Source organism: Brachyistius frenatus, unplaced genomic scaffold (genome assembly GCF_029030835.1).
Source record: "Brachyistius frenatus isolate BFR_SWC_R1_liver_20210118 unplaced genomic scaffold, ASM2903083v1 Contig_401, whole genome shotgun sequence".
NCBI classification, from domain to species: Eukaryota; Metazoa; Chordata; class Actinopteri; family Embiotocidae; genus Brachyistius; species Brachyistius frenatus.
In genome coordinates, this window is record NW_027211000.1 from 91,275 (window position 1) to 113,280 (window position 22,006).

General features: G+C 47.6%; 2 protein-coding genes across 4 annotated transcripts; both read right to left on the reverse strand.

Moving 5' to 3' along the window:
* Positions 1-888: 888 nt before the first annotated feature.
* LOC138636729 (TSC22 domain family protein 4-like) lies at positions 889-7,845 on the reverse strand. 3 transcript variants are annotated; one of them, XM_069724932.1, is made up of 5 exons: positions 6,679-7,845; positions 5,039-5,737; positions 4,482-4,615; positions 2,165-2,216; positions 889-1,256 (listed from the first exon to the last, which is right to left on the reverse strand). In XM_069724932.1, exons 2-5 carry the CDS (start codon positions 5,681-5,683, stop codon positions 1,107-1,109), a joined length of 981 nt encoding a protein of 326 aa, XP_069581033.1. In that variant the 5' UTR covers positions 5,684-5,737; positions 6,679-7,845; the 3' UTR covers positions 889-1,106. The 3 variants fall into 3 exon arrangements, with proteins under 3 accessions (XP_069581033.1, XP_069581034.1, XP_069581035.1); XM_069724933.1 differs by lacking the exon at positions 6,679-7,845 and adding an exon at positions 6,126-6,669; XM_069724934.1 differs by lacking the exon at positions 6,679-7,845 and having other exon boundaries at positions 2,165-2,213; positions 5,039-6,670.
* Positions 7,846-10,724: 2,879 nt separating this feature from the next.
* Positions 10,725-21,882, reverse strand: LOC138636728 (serrate RNA effector molecule homolog). The gene is made up of 21 exons (XM_069724930.1): positions 21,788-21,882; positions 20,627-20,749; positions 18,636-18,746; positions 18,400-18,540; positions 18,233-18,293; positions 17,594-17,891; positions 17,281-17,498; positions 16,934-17,104; positions 16,737-16,863; positions 16,470-16,585; positions 16,277-16,338; positions 14,421-14,499; positions 14,176-14,340; positions 13,779-13,952; positions 13,527-13,680; positions 12,285-12,397; positions 11,923-12,003; positions 11,697-11,847; positions 11,511-11,612; positions 11,257-11,368; positions 10,725-11,050 (listed from the first exon to the last, which is right to left on the reverse strand). The coding sequence occupies exons 2-21, from the start codon at positions 20,743-20,745 to the stop codon at positions 10,975-10,977; spliced, it is 2,631 nt and encodes an 876-aa protein (XP_069581031.1). The 5' UTR covers positions 20,746-20,749; positions 21,788-21,882; the 3' UTR covers positions 10,725-10,974.
* Between the last annotated feature and the right edge of the window lie 124 nt (positions 21,883-22,006).

The window sequence follows — 22,006 nt, forward strand, 5'->3', positions numbered from 1 at the left end:
ATGAACAGTAGAACATGTGAAAAGTAGAACAGTAGAACATATGAACAGTAGAACATGTGAACAGTAGAACATATGAACAGTAGAACATGTGAAAAGTAGAACATATGAACAGTAGAACATGTGAACAGTAGAACATATGAACAGTAGAACATGTGAAAAGTAGAACATGTGAACAGTAGAACATTTGAACAGTAGAAAAGCAGAACAGTAGAAGAGTAGAACATGAGAAAAGTGGAACATATGAACAGTAGAACATGTGAAAAGTAGAACAGTAGAACATGTGAACAGTAGAACATATGAACAGTAGAACATGTGAAAAGTAGAACATGTGAACAGTAGAACATTTGAACAGTAGAACATATGGACAGTAGAATATGTGAACAGTAGAACATGTGGACAGTAGAACAGTACAACATGAGGAAAGAAGAACATATGAACATGAGAACATGAGAACATAGAACAGTAGAACAGTAGCACATGTGAACGGTAGAACGTGAACAGTAGAACATGTGAACAGTAGAACATGTGAACAGTAGAACATGTGAACAGCAGAACATGTGAACAGTAGAACATGTGAATAGTAGAACATGTGAACAATAGTTCACAACCTCCTCCTCTTCCTCCTTCTCCAGCTCTTCCACCCCACCAGTTCTTCCTCCTCCACCATTTCCTCCTCCACCACCTCCTCCTTCTCCTCTTCCTCCACTACCACCACCATCTCCTCCTCCACCACCTCCTCCTCCTTCTCCACCTCTTCTACCCCACCACATCCTCCTCCTCCACCACCACCACCACCAACTCCTCCTTCTCCACCTTCACCACATCCTCCACCCTCCCCCCCCACACACACACATTCTCCCCCTCCTATCATAAACAAACATCAGTCTTTTGTGTAGTTAGGCATAATTAATTTATTAGACTCTACACTTCATCATCATCATCATCATCTGAACCCTAAAAGTCGAACACAGCAGGTCCAAACAGTCCTGTTGTCATGGTGACCAGGGTCCTCATCATTGTGTTAAACCCATCACCATAGCAACGCCAAAAGGTGAGCAACACATGTTACACTGTGGGTATTTATTGTGTCATGTGTGTATATTGTGTCATGTTGTGTGTCTGTTATGTGTCAGTGTGCGCAGGATGTGGTTCTCTCTTTCCAGCTGTTGGTTCTTCTCCTGCAGGTCTTTGATTTGTTCCCTCAGAAGCTCCACCTCCTCCCTCACAGCCAGCATCAGATGACTCTTCACCAGGTCCTGCAGACAGACAGTCAGACACACAGTTGGAGAGACAGACAGACAGTCAGACAGACAGGGATGTACCACTCTGATTAAACCAGCAGAGGACATTCTCACACCACAATCAGTCAGCCACAGGATTATCTCCACCCACTTCATCCTACTGGATCATCTCCACCCACTTCAACCTACTGGATCATCTCCACCCACTTCATCCTACTGGATCATCTCCACCCACTTCAACCTACTGGATCATCTCCACCCACTTCATCCTACAGGATTATCTCCACCCACTTCATCCTACAGGATTATCTCCACCCACTTCAACCTACTGGATCATCTCCACCCACTTCATCCTACAGGATTATCTCTACCCACTTCAACCTACTGGATCATCTCCATCCACTTCATCCTACTGGATTCATCTCTGGATCATCTCCATCCACTTCATCCTACTGGATTATCTCCACCCACTTCATCCTACAGGATCATCTCCACTTCAACCTACTGGATCATCTCCACCCACTTCATCCTACAGGATTATCTCCACCCACTTCATCCTACTGGATCATCTCCACCCACTTCAACCTACTGGATCATCTCCACCCACTTCATCCTACAGGATTATCTCTACCCACTTCAACCTACTGGATCATCTCCATCCACTTCATCCTACTGGATTATCTCCACCCACTTCATCCTACTGGATCATCTCCATCCACTTCATCCTACTGGATTATTTCCACCCACTTCATCCTACTGGATTATCTCCACCCACTTCATCCTACAGGATCATCTCCACCCACTTCATCCTACTGGATTATCTCCACCCACTTCATCCTACAGGATCATCTCCACCCACTTCATCCTACTGGATCATCTCCACCCACCAACCAGTGTAGAACCACAGTAGAAGTCACACTCACCATGGCTTGTTCAATTTTGTTGTCAATGGCGATCAGACTGTTACTGGAACTGCTGCAAGACACAGAGAGACAGACAGGTGAGAGACAGACAGGTGAGTGACAGACAGGTGAGAGACAGACAGATAAGACACACAAGTCAGACAGACAGACAGGTGGACAGACAGACAGTTGAGAGACAGATAGGTGGACAGACAGACAGGCTCCTCTTACTGTTATGTTATCACTAAATGATCAATTAACCCTTCAGACAACAAGAGTTCATATCTGTTCACTTCCAGGTGAATCTGAGCACATCTGCAGCAGAGGCCACACCTATTCACCTGGTTGCCATTGGTTACCTGCGGCAGAAAAGCAGCAGTGACATCATGGTGGTTTCTGAGCCCTGCGAAGTGGGCGGAGCTCTAGGGTGTGGGGCATCAGAGAGCAGAGGCTTCTGAGAGAGCACAGTGGGCGGGGCCGACGGGCCGCTGGGAGGTTGTAGCTGGCTGCTGAGTCTGGGCTGGGCCTCTGTGATTGGCTGAGCTCTGCACGGTGGGGTCAGTGACCTCAGAGTCACCCTGGGTCTGAGTTGAGGGGTTGTCCTGGTGCCTGGCCACGATTCTCTTACACCTGAAGCCTGACCTTTGACCTTTCTCCAATCACGGAACACAACAGGTGTCTCTGGTTGCTTAGCAACCAGTTGCAGAGATCTGAAAGGGAGGGGCGGGGTCGATGGAGGACGTCGCTGAGGACAAGAACTGGGGGTGGAATCGGAGACGGGGAAAGATGGTGGCTGTTGCCCCAAGATCATTTTCTTTACACCAACAAACATCTTCAGCCAATCACAGCTCACAGTCAGACATGAGTGTCCAATCGAAACTCAGCTACAGCATGCAATAACATATTGGCCAATCACAGCCCACCATCAGAAATTACTGTCCAGTCTGATCAGAGTATTTGTTGTCCTTTATAAATGTCCACAGTATTTGTTGTCCCTCGTTAAGGTGTGACTCTTGATTGACCCTTGTTAAAGTCCAGGCTCTTCTTTGTCCAGGTGTGGAAGACGGGAGTTCTTTTCCTCGGCGCTGCCTGTGATTGGCTGGTTGTCTGTGAGGTCACGGGTCCTTAAAGAGTCTAGTCTAATGGAGAGCAGCTCTCTCAGGATCTCCAGATGTTGACTTCAAACTCAAACTGAGACATCAGATTTTCCTTTAGACCCGCCCTCTCTTTCTCCCACGCACACTCACTCTGCTGTCTGATTGGCTGCTGCCTCATTCCAGCTCCCACCCACTCACTGTTTTAGCCAATAGGAATGCTGCACTGACATTCTCCTGCACCAACACAGACAGAGCCTCATTCATTCACACAAACCCTGAAAACTCTGTGGCTGAGATGCCAGTAAACACATCATGTGATGTTCAACAGCACCTGCACACAGGTAATAATATAATAATAATAATAAAAATAAAAATAAAAAATAATATAAGAAATAAACAATATTTAATAAATAATATGAAGAAAAGAGACCAGGACAGAGAGCAGGACAGAGACCAGGACAGAAACAGAGACCAGGACTGAGACCAGGACCCAATACCAGGACAGAGACCAGGACCGATACCAGGACCGAGACCAGGACATAGACCAGGACCAATACCAGGACAGAGACCAGGACTGAGACCAGGACCAATACCAGGATAGAGACCAGGACCGATACCAGGACCGAAACCAGGACAGACACCAGAACCGATACCAGGACAGAGACCAGGACAGAGACCAGGACCAATACCAGGACAGAGACCAGGACTGAGACCAGGACTGAGACCAGGACCAATACCAGGACAGAGACCAGGACCGAGACCAGGACCAAGACCAGGACAGACACCACAACCGATACCAGGACAGAGACCAAGACAGAAACAGAGACCAGGACGGAGACCAGGACCAAAACCAGGACAGAGACCAGGACAGAGACCAGGACTGAGACCAGGACCAATTCCAGGACAGAGATCAGGACAGAGACCAGGACCGCTACCAGGACCGAGACCAGGACCGAGACCAGGACAGAGACCAGAACCGATACCAGGACAGAGACCAAGACAGAAACAGAGACCAGGACAGAAACCAGGACCGAGACAAGGACATAGACCAGGACAAAGACAGAGACCAGGACAGAGACCAGGACAAAGACCAGGACAAAGACAGAGACCAGGACCAAGAGCAGGACAGACACTCGGACCGAGACAAGGTCCACAGTAAAGAGACAACAATAACAATAACAACAACAAGCTCCACCCAGCAAACACACAGGAAATAAACAAACAATAAATGAATCCGTCACCTAGTGTCCCCCGGCAGATTGAAGATGGTTTGATCCAGACTGAACGATGCAGAAGTCTGAAGGGGGGTCAGAGAAGGATGGTACGGTCCAGTAGGGGGGGAGTTAGGCTGAGAGTGAGACAGCCTGAGGACAGACTGGTAGACAGACAGACAGACAGACAGAGAGAACACTCATGTTAAACCTTTTACACAAGAATTCTAAAAAAAAAAAAAAAAAAAAAACCTTATATAAAATTTATATATAAATATTTATGTTTTTGGTTTTGTTAATGTTTTGTTTGTTTATTAATATTTTTGTTTGTTTATTAATGGTTTTGTTTGTTTGTTTTAGTTTGTTTTTATTCATGTTTTTGTCTGCTTGTTTGTTAATTAAGGTTTTTGTTGGTTTGTTTGTTTGTTTATTAATGTTTATTTTTTTAAATGTTTTTGATAGTTTGTTTATGTTTTTGTTTGTTTGCTTGTTAATTCATGTTTTTATTTGTTAATTCATGTTTTTGTTTGTGCTTTGTTTGTGTTTTGTTTGCTTGTTTGACATTTGGTGTGTTTGCGTGTGCGTACCCGTCCTGCAGCGTCGACGTCCAATCGTAGAGGAGGTGGGACATTTCGTGGACGGGGTGAAGGAGGTGGGTGGGTGGAGTCTAACCCCGTCATCTTCTTGCGGTCCAGGAGCCGCATGCTGATTGGCTCTTGGTGTGTCGGGGAAGGCGGACCACTTCGTAAAACAAGCCCTGCCCCCTCCAAGGCTCTTACGGGGCGAAGGTGGGGCGTGTCCTGAGAGTGGACTACGTCTCTGTCCCGGCCAATCATCTCCAGCGACTCCAGTGAGTGGGCGTGTCTCATGCTGTCCATCACTAGCCTGAACCCCGGCCCTTCCTGTCGCTCCATAACGTCCATACATGTCCATCGTCCACGGCAATATGAATCACCCCGCCCCCCGCTTCTGCCCCCGCCCACCACCAGCCTCACCACCCTGAAGCGAGAGGAAGACCCTGCCCCCTGCCCCGCGGCCTCATGGCAGATGTATTTCCTCTTCAGGGAGGGCGTGGACGGCTGGGAGGAACTTCCTTGAGGGCTGCAGGAGGAGGCCTCTGATTGGAGGATGGTCAGGACTACACTGGGAGATGATTGGCCAGTTGGACGTTGGTTTAAATCTGAGGTCACGCTGGTGATCTGAAAGCCACTCCTTTTTTTCCCGCTACTCATCCTCACAAACAAACAAACATAAACAACCAAACACACACACACATCACAGCCTCACTAGGACACACAGGACAGAACAACTGGTTAATGTGATTTATGAGGACGTTTTCTTGACGTGAGAAACACTGACGTGTCGTGAGAGTCGCTGCCGCAGAGTTAAAAGACCTGAAACTGTTTCTAACGAACACGACTGAAACCAAACGTGGATACGGAACAAACCGGGACTGTCCGGTATCCTGGATTAATTAATTCAGCTGTAGTGAACCAGGCCTGGGTTAGATCTAGTCTGGTTTAATCCTGGTTTAATTCTGCTTTAGCCCAGGCTACACTGACAGCTTCATCTGTTGGCCCCAACAGTCCTCAGTGCTGTGTGGAGCCTCATGTCCCCATAATGTAGATGGACAAACACACAGGCTGACAGGTAAAGGCAGGTAAACTGTCTCACCACACGTCCTGTCTCTCCTGCTGCTCCGGTCAGTGTGTCTCGTCCTGCAGCTTTTATCTCAGACTCATGTTCTTCCTCTCTCCTTCCTGTTTCCGTGTGCTGCCTGTTGCACAACACGTATGAGCAGTGAGACGTGTTTCTGTGTTCAGTTCCGGTTCTGCAGGATTTAACTAATTACTGCTGCCTGAGGACACCTGGGGACACCTGAGGACACCTGGGGACACCTGAGAACACCTGGAGACACCTGGGGACACCTGAGCACACCTGAGGACACCTGGAGACACTTGAGGACAGGTGTGTCCTCTGATTGGACTGCAGATATCAACAGTGTGATCGACATGTGTGTGTAGGTTTTTTAACATGATGCATTGATTCTGTCTCACTGAAGATCTATCTGTCTGTCTATCTGTCTGTCTATCTGTCGCCTGCCTGCCTGTCAGATGATCGGCACACCAACATTTTAATCACGTGACTTTAAACTGACCAATAATAGCGTGACAGTTAATCACAACCATTCAACTCAGCCTCTGACGTCACAGTGGTAAACACTCACGTTCACGCGCTGAGCCGAGGCGCACTCCCGCTGCTACTGGTCCTGATCCGGATGAATAGGCCGGTGACGTCACCAGTAAACCCGATGACACAATCGGTCCATTGTATCCTGACTGAAAAAAAAAAACTATGCATGGCGCATGCGCGTTACAGCCCGAGAGCCGCCACAGGCGGCGGGAGCGCGCACCGAGTTTACAGAGTGAAAAGTTTGAAGAAGAAACTTGTTCTTCTTTTACGGAGTTTATTCTCTGGTGTCTGTCCGATGGAGGGCTGAAGAGTAGCTCCTCCTCCTCCTCCTCTTCTTCGTCTCCAAACAAAAACTAACTGCCCTCCTCTGTCACTCCTCTCCCCTCCCCTCCTCTTCCTCTCCATCCTAAGCAGCACGCGTGGCTCGACACAGCAGCCAATGAACGCGCAGTAAACACCCTCACGGTCCTCCTCCTCGGGTCCGGGTCTGATCCGGATCATCTGTTCTCAGTCTCACAGTAAGAGCAAGACACTGGGCATGCGCGGCACCGAGCCGAGAGAAAGGCCATGTGGACCGCTTCCTTCCTCATCGGACCAGTGATGTCATGTTGAGCCGCATGTCGTCACCCCGCTGGTTGTCCAGCTGGTGTCCCGCTAACGATGTGGCTTCATTGATAACCGGAACACTTTGTAGGGAAACCTGCTCCGATCCGGAGACACGGGTTCTTCCTACTTTGGATGATGCAGCTCTTCTTTCTAGAAATATGGCGTCTCTTAACTCAACATGACATCATGCAGAGCTGCAGTCTGACAGCTGCTGTGCAGCTTCTTCAGAGCTGTCAATCAACCACAACTCAACATCCCATAGAGGTTGTGTCTGATCCCACAACACCATTTCACAAACTCAGCAAAAGATTTATCAATACAAATGTAATATGAACAGATCCTACCAATTTAATGGATCAAATATGACAATTAAAAGCAAACTATTAAATATTAGATCTGTGATCTAAATCTCTTAGTAAATGATTTGATAGGAGGAGGAAGAGGAGGAGGCGAAGGAGGAGGATGGGCAGGAGGAAGAGGAGGAGGAAGAAGAGAAGGAGGAGGAAGAGGAGGAGGAGGAAGAGGAACAGGAGAAGGATGGGCAGGAGGAAGAGGAAGAAGAGAAGGAGGATGAAGAAGAGGAGAAGGATGGGCGGGAGGAAGAGGAGGAGGACAAGGAGGAAGACAAAGAGGAGGAGGAAGAGGACAAGGAGGAAGAGGATGTTTATAGTTTATTATTAATATTAGTTGTTGTTTATTTATTGTTTATCAATATCGTTGTTTATTTATGGTTTATAATCGTTAATATTAGTTGTTGTTTGTTATTAGTTGTTTATTTATTGTTTATTACTATTAGTTGTTTATTTATTATTATTATTATGTTATTGTTTGTTTATTATAAGTAGTATTTGTTGTTGCTTATTTATTGTTTGTTATTAGTTGTTGTTTGTTTATTACATCACTGCAACAACACGTTCCTGTAGATACATGCTGCACAACATCAGGAGAATACGTCCTCTTCTCACTCAGAAGGAGGTGCAGGATCTGGTCCAGGTTCTGGTCCAGGTTCTGGTCATCTCACGTCTAGACTACTGTAACTCCCTCCTGGCAGGTCTACCTGTTAGTACCATCTGACCTCTGCAGCTCATCCAGAATGCAGCAGCTCGACTGGTCTTTAACCTCCTGAATTACACTCACACTACTCCGCTCCTCCTCCTCTTCTCCTCCTCCTTTCCTCCTCATCCTCCTCCTCTCCTTCTCCTCCTCCTCCTTCTCCTCCTCCTTTACCTTGAATAGTAGAACTTTAGTATCTTAAAATAGAACTTGCTGATAGAACTTTGTAGTTTGGCTTTCTGGAAGAAATTGTATTTTCTTGATTATTCTTGTTCTGGTTCGAACCCTCATGTTGAAATGAACTTATTGTAAGTCTTTGGATAAAAGAGTCAGATAAATGTAATGTGATGTAAAATGTAATATTAATATTAGTTGTTGTTTATTATTATTCCTATTGGTTTGTTGTTTATTATTAATATTAATGTTTATTTATAGTTTATTAGTAGTAGTGTTAGTTGTTTATTTATTGTATTATTATTAGTTATTGTTTATTATATTAATATTAGTTGTTTATTATTACTACTATTAGTTGCTGTTTATTATAATTAGTTGTTGATTATTTATTGTTTATTACTATTACTATTAGTGGTTGATCATTTATTTATTATTTATGTGGGAATAAATCACCTCAGCAGATGTTTGTGTCCAGGTTTCAGGAAGCAGTTCAACGTTTCTCCTCTTCGATGTGTTAAAGAAGCTCCGTCGACTTTAGTCCCACACAAGTGGATCATCTGGTAGAAAACACTGCAGTATCTCTGCTCCAACTCTAGATGATGTCGCCCCTCTGAAGAAGAGAGTCATGAACCAGAGGAAGTTGTCTCCATGGTACAACTCAGAACTACACTCTGCTAGGCAGCGACTAGAAAGATGGAAAGGAAATGGAGTTCCACTAATTTAGAAGAATTTCACCTGCCTGGAAGGAGAGTCTAATATTATATAAGAAAGCTCTTGGTAAGGCCAGAACTTTATATTATTCATCATTAATAGAGGACAACAAGAACAACCCCAGGTTTCTTTTCAGCACTGTAGCAGGCTGACAAAGAGTCACAGTTCTGTTGAGCCCTCTATTCCTTCAGCTCTCAGCAGTAATGACTTCATTAACTTCTTTACTAATAAAATTCTTACTATCAGGGAGAGAATCGGGCCGACCCTTCCTGACACCATCACTGATGTGTTGCTAAGCAACAGCAGCCCTGGAAGCAACTGTAGGACCAGATGTAAACTTGGAACATTTCTCTCCTGTTGAGCTCTCTGAGTTAACTAGAATTATTTCTTCATCTGGATCCTCTAGCTGTCTGTTAGATCTCATCCCAACTAAACTTTTTAAGGAATTCTTCCCTTTAATTAATACTTCCATATTAGATAAGATCAACCTATCTATTGTAACCGGCTATGTACCGCAGGCTTTTAAAGTGGCTGTAATTAAACCTTTACTTAAAAAGACGACTCTTGATCAGCTGTTTTAGGAAACTACAGACCAATTTACAACCTGATGTTTATTTCTAAAATCCTTGAAAAAGTTGTTGCAAATCAACTTTGTGATCATTTACAAAGGAATGATCTGTTTGAAGATGTTCAGTCTTTAGAGTTCATCATAGCACAGAAACAGCTCTGGTGAAAGCTACCAACGACTTTTTATTAGCCTCAGATAATGGACTCATCTCTGTACTTGTTCTTCTGGACCTCAGCGCTGCTTTTGATACGATTGATCATACGATCTTATTACAGAGATTAGAAGACGTTACGAGGATTAAAGGAACTGCATTAGACTGGTTCAAATCCTACTTATCAGATAGATTCCAGTTTGTCCATGTCAACAATGAGTCTTACAGACAAACAATAGTTAGTTATGAAGTTCCACAAGGCTCAGTGTTAGGCCCAATACTTTTTACTTTGTACATGCTTCCATTAGGAGATGTCATCAGGAAGCACTGCATCAACTTCCATTGGTATGCAGATGACACTCAGCTATATCTTTCTATAAAACCAGATGAAACTAATCAGTTAGTAAAACTTGAAGCCTGTCTAAAAGACATAAAGGCCTGGATGACCAAAAACGTCCTGCTTCTAAATTCAGACAAAACAGAAGTTCTTGTACTTGGTCCTAAACACCTCAGAAACTCTTTCTGTAATCACTTAGTTACTCTAGATGACGTTGTCTTGGCCTCCAGCAAAGCTGGGAGGAACCCAGTTGTCCTTTTCTCTCTCTGCTCTCCTCTCACCCCAACCGGTCGAGGCAGATGCTCCGCCCACCTCTGATCCAATTGTTGAATTGTTGGTTTCTCTGTATAATATTGTAAAGTTTAGCTGTCAGGACTTTAATGTGTTAAGTACCATGAAATAACCTGTGTTGTGATTTGGCGCTGTAGAAATAAAGTTGAATTGAATATGTGTGTGTGTGAAGGACTCAGACAACATCAGTCTTGTTCAGGTCTTTATTTGAAAATTGGCACCAATCAGATCATCTTTAGTCAACTGATGGTAACATTGGTCCTTCTCACACACACACACACACACACACACACACACACACACACACACACACACACACACACACACACACACACACACACACACACAGCCCTACGGCGTCTGTACGAACTGAAAGAGTAAAAGTGGAGGAAGAAAGGCATCATGGGAAACGTATGAATAAAAAAATTATGTTCCGTGTTCAAAAGAAGTCGAGGTCGTCTGGAGCGTCGAGGTCTCGGTACTCAATGATGGAGCGAGGGTCCCCCCGCACACCCCTACACACACACACACAGAGATACACACACACACACACACACACACACACACACACACACACACACACACACACACACACACACACACACACACACACACACACACACACACACACACACACACACACACACACACACCCATACGATCAGTTTGTGATCGGTATATAATCAATACGTCTGTCCATGTGATGTCATCGTGTCTCTACCTGCTGTTTCTCTGTTTCCCAGGAAAGCCGCCGCCTCCTGAAGGACCTCTGAAGTTGTCATAGGAACCACGTCCCACCCCAAACTGGTTTGGAGGGAGGGGAGGTCCCCCACCTTTAACACACACAGACACACAGCTAATCACTTATCAATTTATCTGTCAATCAATTCATATTCATCAGTGAATGTGTCCATCAGCTGCTCTCTCTCCATGTGTCACTCAATCAGTCAGAGTGTCATATATCAGGTGTGTTACCGGGGAAACCGGGCATGGGCGGTCTGACTCCAGGAGGATATCCCAGAAGGCTTTGCTGCTGCGGCGACTGAGCAGGAAACCCTGTGAGAGTAGGAGGAGCGGCTGAAAGGGGAGGAGACAACGTCAGACTCCGTTTCCCACAATGCCTTTCGACAGCACGTTCAGCTGTGATGTGAGAGGTAGAACCTTGTGCCGGCGGTGGGAGGGGCTTGTTCTCAGGTAGGGCAGGTCTTTTGGCATCCAGCAGGAAGTTGTTAAAGAATCCCACTTCCTGTCTGACGGCGGCGACCTTGTCGGCGTGTTTGTTCAGGATGTGTTTACGCACGAACTCGGGAGCCTGGACGACGACAACAGAGGGTGTTACCACGGTAACCAGTCAGCCGGGGACAGCAGCACACGAAGACGGACTCACCTTGAACTTCTTCCCACTCAGAGGACAGAGCCACTTGTCCTTACTGAGCTCCTGAGTGTTGGACGACAGGAACGTCTCCACCTGGACGCAGATGGGGGAGAGACAGACAGGTTACTGACACAGACGGGGGAGAGACAGACAGGTTACTGACACAGACAGGGGAGAGACAGACAGGTTACTGACACAGACGGGGAGAGACAGACAGGTTACTGACACAGATGGGGAGAGACAGACAGGTTACTGATACAGACGGGGGAGAGACAGACAGGTTACTGACACAGACGGGGAGAGACAGACAGGTTACTGACACAGACGGGGAGAGACAGACAGGTTACTGACAGACAGACAGACAGGTGTCTCACCTCCTGCTCCGGGTCCTTCCTCCCCAGCCTTGCAGCGTCTTCTTCACTCAGCGTCTCAGACGGACAGATCAGAGGAGACAGACGCTCCTCACACATCCTCTGGTGTTCACTCACTGTCCAATCAGAGCGCAGCGCCGCGGCACACCCACAGGAACAGGAAGTACACTGTCACAACCAATCACTGTCTGTACATGTGTTTGTGTGCGTGTGTGTATCCCTGTGTGTGTGCATGTGTTTCTGTATGTGTGTGTGTGTGTTTGTGTAACTGTGTGCGTATTTCTGTGGGTGGCTGTGTGTGTATCTGTGTGTGTGTGTATGTGTATATATGTATGTGTGTGTGTGCGTGTGTGTGTATATCTGTGTGTGTGTGTGTGTGTATCTGTGGGTGTGTGTGTATATCTGTGTCTGTTTTGTGTGTATCTGTGTGTGTGTGTGTGTATGTGTATATATGTGTGTGTGTGTGCGTGCGTGTGTATATCTGTGTGTGTGTGTGTGTGTGTTTGTGTAACTGTGTGTATCTGTATCTGTGTGTGTGTGTATGTGTGTGTGTGTGTGTATCTGTCTGTGTGTGTTTATGTGTGTGTGTGTGTGTGTGTATCTGTGGGTGTGTGTGTATCTGTGTGTGTGTGTGTGTGTGTGTGTGTGTGTATGTGTGCGTGTGTGTGTGTGTGTCTATCTGTGTGTGTACCTCTGTGTGTGTGTACCCCTGTGTGTGTGCATGTGTTTCTGTATGTGTGTGTGTGTGTGCGTGCGTATATCTGTGTGTGTGTGTGTAACTGTGTGTATCTGTGTGTGTGTGTGTATATCTGTGTGTGTGTAACTGTGTGTATATCTGTGTGTGTGTAACTGTGTGTATCTGTGTGTGTGTGTGTGTGTGTATCTGTGTGTGTGTGTGTGTGTATCTGTGGGTGTGTGTGTATCTGTGTGTGTGTGTGTGTGTGTGTGTGTGTGTGTGTGTGTCTGTGTTTATGTGTGCGTGTGTGTGTATCTGTGTGTGTCTATCTGTGTGTGTACCTCTGTGTGTGTGTACCCCTGTGTGTGTGCATGTGTTTCTGTATGTGTGTGTGTGTGTGCGTGCGTATATCTGTGTGTGTGTGTATATCTGTGTGTGTGTAACTGTGTGTATATCTGTGTGTGTGTAACTGTGTGTATCTGTGTGTGTGTGTGTGTGTGTGTGTGTGTGTGTGTGTGTGTGTGTGTGTGTGTGTGTGTGTGTGTGTGTGTGTGTGTGTGTGTTCTGACCCTCCGGTGCAGTGATCCTGGCTACAGGTAGGGGTCCTCGTACGTGGATCAGTCCACAGCGATGAGGCATCTCGTCCTCTGCAGGGTACTCACAGAAGTTATAGTAGTCCACCGAGTGGACGAGACGGAGATAGAGCAGCAGCCGGTCCAACACCTGGACACACAACACACAATAATAAACAACAATACACAGGGACACACACGCATAAAAACTACAACCATCAGAACAAAACTAGACGGTGCTCCGCCCACCTTCAGCAGCTGGTCGTCCCTCTCCACGGTAACCTCGGAGGAGGAAGAGGCGGGGTCTTTGGCGTCCCCTGCCTCAGCGTTGCCCCCGGCGGCACCTGTAAGCTCCTCCTCCTCAGCGCTCACCTCCTCTATCAAGTAGTCGGTGATATTCTTCAGGATGGGGTTGGTCTCCATCTGCACACACACACACACACACACACACACACACACACACACACACACACACACACATACACACACACACACACACACACACACACACACACACACACACACACACACACACACACACAGACACACACACACACACACACACACAGACATACACACACACACTCAGGGACGTGGCCCTGAGGGGTTGTGGGTAACGTAGTGCCAATAGCGGGGCGGGGCCTACCTGTCCGGCCCACAGCGCCCCCCTCTGGTCCAGGCTGTGGACGAGGCGGGCCGACAGGCGGATGTCGTTCCTCACGACGGGCCGGTGGTGCGTCAGACCGTTGACGCTGCGCACGCGCCTGCACAGATCTCTGTTCACCACCGGGGACAGCTCACAGTCCCGCAACTGAGGACAGCAGTGGACATGTTAGTCACCTGTCCGTCCACCTGTCCGTCCACCTGTCCGTCCCTGCTGTGTGTGTTTACCCGGATGTTCTGCAGGTTCCAACACGTCTCCTTGATGTTCACACAGCGGTCAAAAGTCACCCAGCAGCGCCTGAAGAACCTGAAGGACATCAGATAACGTCAGAGAACGTCAGAGAACAAAAGAACGTCAAAGAACAACAGAGAACGTCAGAGAACATCAAAGAACAGAGAACGTCAGAGAACAAAGAATGTCAGAGAACGTCAAAAAACAAGAGAACGTCAAAGAAAAACAGACGTCAGACAACGTCAAAGAACAACACAGAACGTCAAAGAACAACACAGAACGTCAAAGAACAACACAGAACGTCAGAGAACAACAGAACGTCAAAGAACAACAGAGGACGTCAGAGAACGTCAGACAACAACAGAGAACATCAGAGAAGAGAACGTCAGAGAATATCAGAACAACAGAACGTCAGAGAACAACGGAGAATGTCAGACAACAACAGAGAACGTCAGAGAACATCAGAACGTCAAAGAACAACAGAGAATGTCAGGACAGAGAACGTCAAAGAACAAACAGAGAACGCCAGACAACGTCAAAGAACAGAGAACGTCAGAGAACGTCAAAGAACAGAGAATGTTAGAGAACAACAGAGAATGTCAGAGAACATCAAAGAATGTCGGAGAACAACAGAGAACGTCAAAGAACAACAGAACGTCAAAGAACAGAGAACGTCAGAGAACATCAGAGAACAACAGAGAACGTCTGAACAACAGAACGTCAAAGTACAACAGAGAACATCAGAGAACGTCAAAGAACAACAGAATGTCAGAGAATGTCAGACAATGTCAGAGAACAACAGAACGTCAAAGAACAGAGAACGTCAGAGAACAACAGAGAACGTCAGAGAACATCAGAACGTCAGAGAACAACATCAGAGAACAACAGAACAACAGAGAACGTCAGAGAACAATAGAGAACAGCAAAGAACAGAGAACATCAGAGAACAACAGAGAATGTCAGAGAAAGTCAAAGAACAACAGAGAACGTCAAAGAACAACAGAGAACGTCAGTGAACAACAGAACGTCAAAGAACAGAGAACGTCAGAGAACATCAGAGAACAACAGAGAACGTCTGAACAACAGAACGTCAAAATACAACAGAGAACATCAGAGAACGTCAAAGAACAACAGAATGTCAGAGAATGTCAGAGAATGTCAGAGAATGTCAGAGAATGTCAGATGACAACGTCAGATGACAACGTCAGATGACAACGTCAGATGACAACGTCAGATGACAACGTCAGATGACAACGTCAGATGACAACGTCAGATGACAACGTCAGATGACAACGTCAGACGACAACGTCAGATGACAACGTCAGATGACAACGTCAGATGACAACGTCAGATGACAACGTCAGATGACAACGTCAGATGACAACGTCAGATGACAACGTCAGATGACAACGTCAGATGACAACGTCAGACAATGTCAGAGAACAACAGAACGTCAGAGAACGTCAGAGAACATCAGAACGTCAGAGAACAACGTCAGAGAACAACAGAACAACAGAGAACGTCAGAGAACAATAGAGAACAGCAAAGAACAGCGAACATCAGAGAACAACAGAGAATGTCAGAGAACAACAGAGAACGTCAGAGAACAACAGACAACGTCTGACGTCAGAGAACAACAGAGAACGTCAGAGAACATCAGAGAACGTTAAAGAACAACAGAACGTCAGAGAACATCAAAGAACAACAGAGGACGTCAGAGAACGTTAGAGAACAACAGACAACGTCAGACAACAACAGAGAACGTCAAAGAACAACAGACAACTTCAGACAACAACAGAGAACAACAGACATCAGAGAACATCAGAGAACAGCGAACAAAGAACAGTGTCACCTCCTCTCCGGTTGAGGGTCTGACAGCGCCACCCGCAGGAAGCCCGGGTACCTGCGACACAGCTGCACATACAGGAGTCATGTTAGTGAGAGGACAGCTGTGTTTCTGTATGTGTGTGTATATGTGTGTGTTGTGTGTGTGTGTGTGTGTGTATGTGTGCGCGTGCGTGCATGTGTGTGTGCGTTTCTCCCACCGCTGTGATCTCTTCCTTGGACACCTCTGGCGGGATGCTCCTGATGAACAGGGAGGTGGTGAGGTGAAGGGGGCGGGGCTTGGCCGGCGCTTCCTTCTCGCGCTCTTTGCGACGCTCTGACACACAAACAACAAACAGTTAGGACATTCAGAATAAAAGTATAAAGTGTCCCTCTCCTCTTTACTCTACATGTGTACTAGATATTTCCCAGCATGCAGTACTTTCATGCTGATTACAGGCTTCTCTTTGAATGAAATGTATGAATACCGTCCCCTCCGTCGTCCTCCTCTTCCTCCTTCTCCTCCTCCTTCTCTCCCTCAGAGTGGGAGGAGTCGGAGTCGGTGGCGCTGCCCTCGCCGCTGTCGGCCGACACGCTGCGCTTCCTCTTCCTTCCCTGAGAGGAAGAGGCGGGGTCAAACACCAGCAGGAGGAAGCATGTCAGCATCAACGGAAACCCAACTCACTTTTTTGGTCGTTTTCACATCCTCCTCCTCCTCGTCCTCCTCCTCCTCCTCCTCCTCTATGTCTTTCTTCTTCTTCTTCTTCTTCTTCTTCTTCTTCTTCTTTTTCTTTTTCTTTTTCTTCTTCTCCTCCTCCTCCTCCTCCCTCCCGTTCTGCTTGGCGTCTTCGCCATCCTGAGGGGGAGAAGATAACCCCACGTGACGGTTTGAAAATCTTCCACACAGAAAAGGATGATGTCCTCCCTCTAGTGGAGGTCAGAGGTCAGCCCCTCCTCCTGGTAGGTTGGTTCTGGTTCTGTGTTGCCACCTTCAGACAGCGTGAAGGGAACTAAAAGCCTGTGAGTCCTCACCTTCAAGTGTTTGGTGTCGTCCGTCCTGCCACTGCTCGTCTCCTCTGTCTGAGTCACGGTGGTCTCGGAGCCAGTCTGTCCTCCGCTGGGATCCCCCTGACTCTCTCTCTCCGCCCCCCCCCCTCTGTCGCTTGCATCCCCTCCCCCCGCTGCAGGAGCAGCTGGAGCCTCCAGGACCTGCAGGTCCAGGTCTGTCCCTCCTTCCATCTTGATCACAGCTGGAGAACACAGCAGAGTCTAAGAACTTCATTACCCAGAAGCCCCTCTCAGCCATTACCTCCCCCTTCCACATTCCTCCCCTTCCCTCTCCTACCTGCATCCAGGAGCTTGATGATGGCGGGGGTGTGGTCCATGTCCAGGGACATGTTGTCCAACCAGTGGTTGTCCAGCAGGAAGAGGAAGACGCCCAGCCGGGTTTTGAGGGCGGCCAGAGACTCCGCCTTCCTGGCGCTGATGTCATCGGGGTGATACTTGGAGCGGAACCACTCCTGCTCTTTGTGCTGCAGGAAGAAGTCCTGCAGCTGCTGCCGCCTGAAGTCCAGTTTGTACTGGTTGTAGCGCTTCACTGCCTCCGTCTCGTCCACGCTGTCCTCCATGTTCAACAGGAACTCCTGTAGGGACACAGCAAGCTGGGACAGTCAACAACCACCGCAGAGTAAACAACAAGAAACAACAACAGGGGACACAAAGAAATAACAACAGGAGGTCAGGGGGTCATGTGATCAGGTAATTAGGTGATGATGTGATTAAGTGATGATGTAATCAGGTAATGATGTGATCAGGTGATGATGTAATCAGGTAATCAGGTGATGATGTGATCAGGTGATGATGTAATCAGGTAATCAGGTGATGATGTAATCAGGTGATGATGTAATCAGGTGATGATGTAATCAGGTAATCAGGTGATGATGTGATCAGGTGATGTAATCAAGTGATCAGGTGATCCACTCACCTTAAAGCTCCTCATGGTGGGGGGTCCAGGAGGAGGGAGGTCTGGGTCCATCATCCCTAGCCTGAGACAGAAGCTTCAGTTCAGAACGTTCACTAATACTGATGATGGAAGATGATACTTCAGTACGTGTGTTCACCACCAGGGGGCAAACAGGTATGTGAGCTCACCTGCCCTGCAGTGGGTGACCTCCATGGTGAGGGTGAAGATGGGGGAAGTCGGGGTGCCAGCCCTGAGGCCCCGCCCCTGGAAACGGAGCCCCTCCTCCATACGGCATGTCGTAGCGGTACGGCTCCCCCCGGTGGTCGTCCCTGGAGGACACGGCAGTCAGTGAGTCTGAACACAGAGTTCCACGTGGACACGCTAAGACACTAAGACACGCTAAGACGCACTAAGATACACTCACCAGTCTCTCCTCATGCGCTTGTGCTGCGGGCTGATGTGTCGCGGAGGAGAGAAGCGCTCTCTGCGACCTCGATCGTAGTCCCGCCTCCTCTCCCTGCCGCGCTCCCAGTCCCTGGAAAAGGGGCACATGTCTGTCATACGCCACAGTAACACGCTAACATAACACATCACAGTAACACGCTACAGTAACACACCAAAGTAACACGCTAACATAACACATCACAGTAACACACTACAGTAACACACCAAAGTAACACGCTAACATAACACATCACAGTAACACGCTACAGTAACACACCAAAGTAACACGCTACAGTAACACGCCACAGTAACACACTACAGTAACACGCTACAGTAACACACCGCAGTAACACACTACAGTAACAGACCACAGTAACATGCTACAGTAACACGCTATAGTAAAACACCACAGTAACACGCTACAGTAACATGCTATAGTAACACACCACAGTAACACACTACAGTAACACGCTACAGTAACACACCACAGTAACACGCTACAGTAACACACCACAGTAACACGCCACAGTAACACGCTACAGTAACACACCACAGTAACACAGTACAGTAACACGCTACAGTAACACGCCACAGTAACACGCGACAGTAACACACTACAGTAACACGCTACAGTAACACACTACAGTAACACACCACAGTAACATGCTACAGTAACACGCTATAGTAACACACCACAGTAACACGCTACAGTAACACGCTACAGTAACATGCTATAGTAACACACCACAGTAACACGCTACAGTAACACGCTACAGTAACACACTACAGTAACACGCCACAGTAACATGCCACAGTAACACGCTACAGCAACAAGCCCCAGTAACACGCCCCAGTAACACGCCCCAGTAACACGCCCCAGTGACACGCCAGTGACACGCTACAGTGACACGCTACAGTAACACCCCACAGTAACACGCCACATTAAGACGCCACAGTAACACGCCACAGTAACACGCCACAGTAACACGCTACAGTAACACACCACAGTAACACACTACAGTAACACACCACAGTAACACGCCACAGTAACACACCACAGTAACACCCCACAGTAACACGCTACAGTAACACCCCACAGTAACACGCTACAGTAACACGCTACAGTAACACGCCACAGTGACACGCCACAGTGACACGCTACAGTAACACCCCGCAGTAACACCCCGCAGTAAGACGCCACAGTAACACGCTACAGTAACACGCCACAGTAACACGCCACAGTAACACGCCACAGTAACACGCTACAGTAACACGCCACAGTAACACGCTACAGTAACACGCCACAGTAACACGCCACAGTAACACGCCACAGTAACACGCTACAGTAACACGCCACAGTAACACGCCACAGTAACACGCTACAGTAACACGCCACAGTAACACGCCACAGTAACACGCTACAGTAACACGCCACAGCAACACGCCACAGCAACAAGCCACAGTAACACGCCCCAGTAACACGCCCCAGTAACACCCCACAGTAACACGCCCCAGTAACACACCACAGTAACACACCACAGTAACACGCTACAGTAACACACCACAGTAACACGCCACAGTAACACGCCACAGTAACACGCTACAGTAACACGCCACAGTAACACGCCACAGTAACACGCTACAGTAACACGCCACAGTAACACGCTACAGTAACACGCCACAGTAACACGCTACAGTAACACGCCACAGTAACACGCCACAGTAACACGCCACAGTAACACGCTACAGTAACACGCCGCAGTAACACGCCACAGTAACACACTACAGTAACACACCACAGTAACACGCCACAGTAACACGCCACAGTAACACGCTACAGTAACACGCCACAGTAACACGCCACAGTAACACACTACAGTAACACACTACAGTAACACACCACAGTAACACACCACAGTAACACACTACAGTAACACACCACAGTAACACACCTGGACCTTCATTACTCACCTGTCCGGCCAGTCGTCCCTCCTCCTCTCCTCGCGCTCCCTCGACCGCTCCATGTCGCTCCTCTCTCTCCTGAACTTGTCCCGCCTCCTCCGGTCGAACTCGTCATCGCTGTCTCCCATTGGTCTAAAAGCAAACCAACGTTGTCGTGAACGTCACGACGCTCCGGAGTTATTGATCATCATCGTCACTTCGTGATGACATCACAGGAAGCTTTAAGAGGTTTCGATCCTCATGAATGAAAACGTTCCTCCATAAATTAAGGTTCCACTCGATGGAGCGTTTGGTACACATCACTAGAGTCACAGAAACAGGAAACACGCACTAAATAAAGTAACTACCTAACCTAACCAAACCCTACCTAACCTAACCCTAACCGAACCCTACCTAACCCTACCTAACCAAACCTAACCTAACCCTACCTAACCAAACCTAACCCTACCTAACCCTACCTAACCTAACCCTACCTAACCAAACCTAACCTAATCCTACATAACCAAACCCTACCTAACCCTACCTAACCTAATCCTACCTAACCAAACGCTACCTAACCTACCCCTACCTAACCTAACCCTACCTAACCTAATCCTACCTAACCAAACCCTACCTAACCATACCTAACCAAACGCTACCTAACCTACCCCTACCTAACCCTACCTAACCTAATCCTACCTAACCTAACCCTACCTAACCTAATCCTACCTAACCAAACGCTACCTAACCTACCCCTACCTAACCTAATCCTACCTAACCAAACCCTACCTAACCATACCTAACCTAACCCTACCTAACCTAATCCTACCTAACCAAACCATACCTAACCCTACCTAACCTAACCTAACCCCTACCTAACCTAATCCTACCTAACCTAACTACTGATCGTCTACACTCCGGACACGAGAACCAGACAAGCAGCTGGAAAACCTTCCTCCTCCTCCTCCTCCTCCTCCACCTCCTCCTCCTCCACCTCCTTCTGCTCCAGTTTCAGACTTGATGACTTTAAGTTACAGTTAGCTGCTGTTAGCAGTTGGCATTACTGTGGCTAATTAGCATCTGAGCTAGCCTGCTGACAAATGCACAGCGCGTGTTTTGGCGTCACCTGACGTCATCCTCTAGTCTCGCAGTAAACGGACACCGGCATTAAGTTTACGGTGAGACTTTTACCTGAAACTCCGCCGGTTCAAAACGGAGAAAGAAGCGCGTCAGCTAAGGCAACAACACCGCTGTCCCGCCGCCTGCCGAGATCACGATCAAACAACGAGACATCCGGTTGACTCTACTTCCGTTTTGGTTTCAGTTGGCGCCCCCTGGAGGTCAGGCGGGAAACAACACAGTAACAGGCTGGTTCTCCGGTGGAGAAAAGTCACTTCCTACTGAACTAAT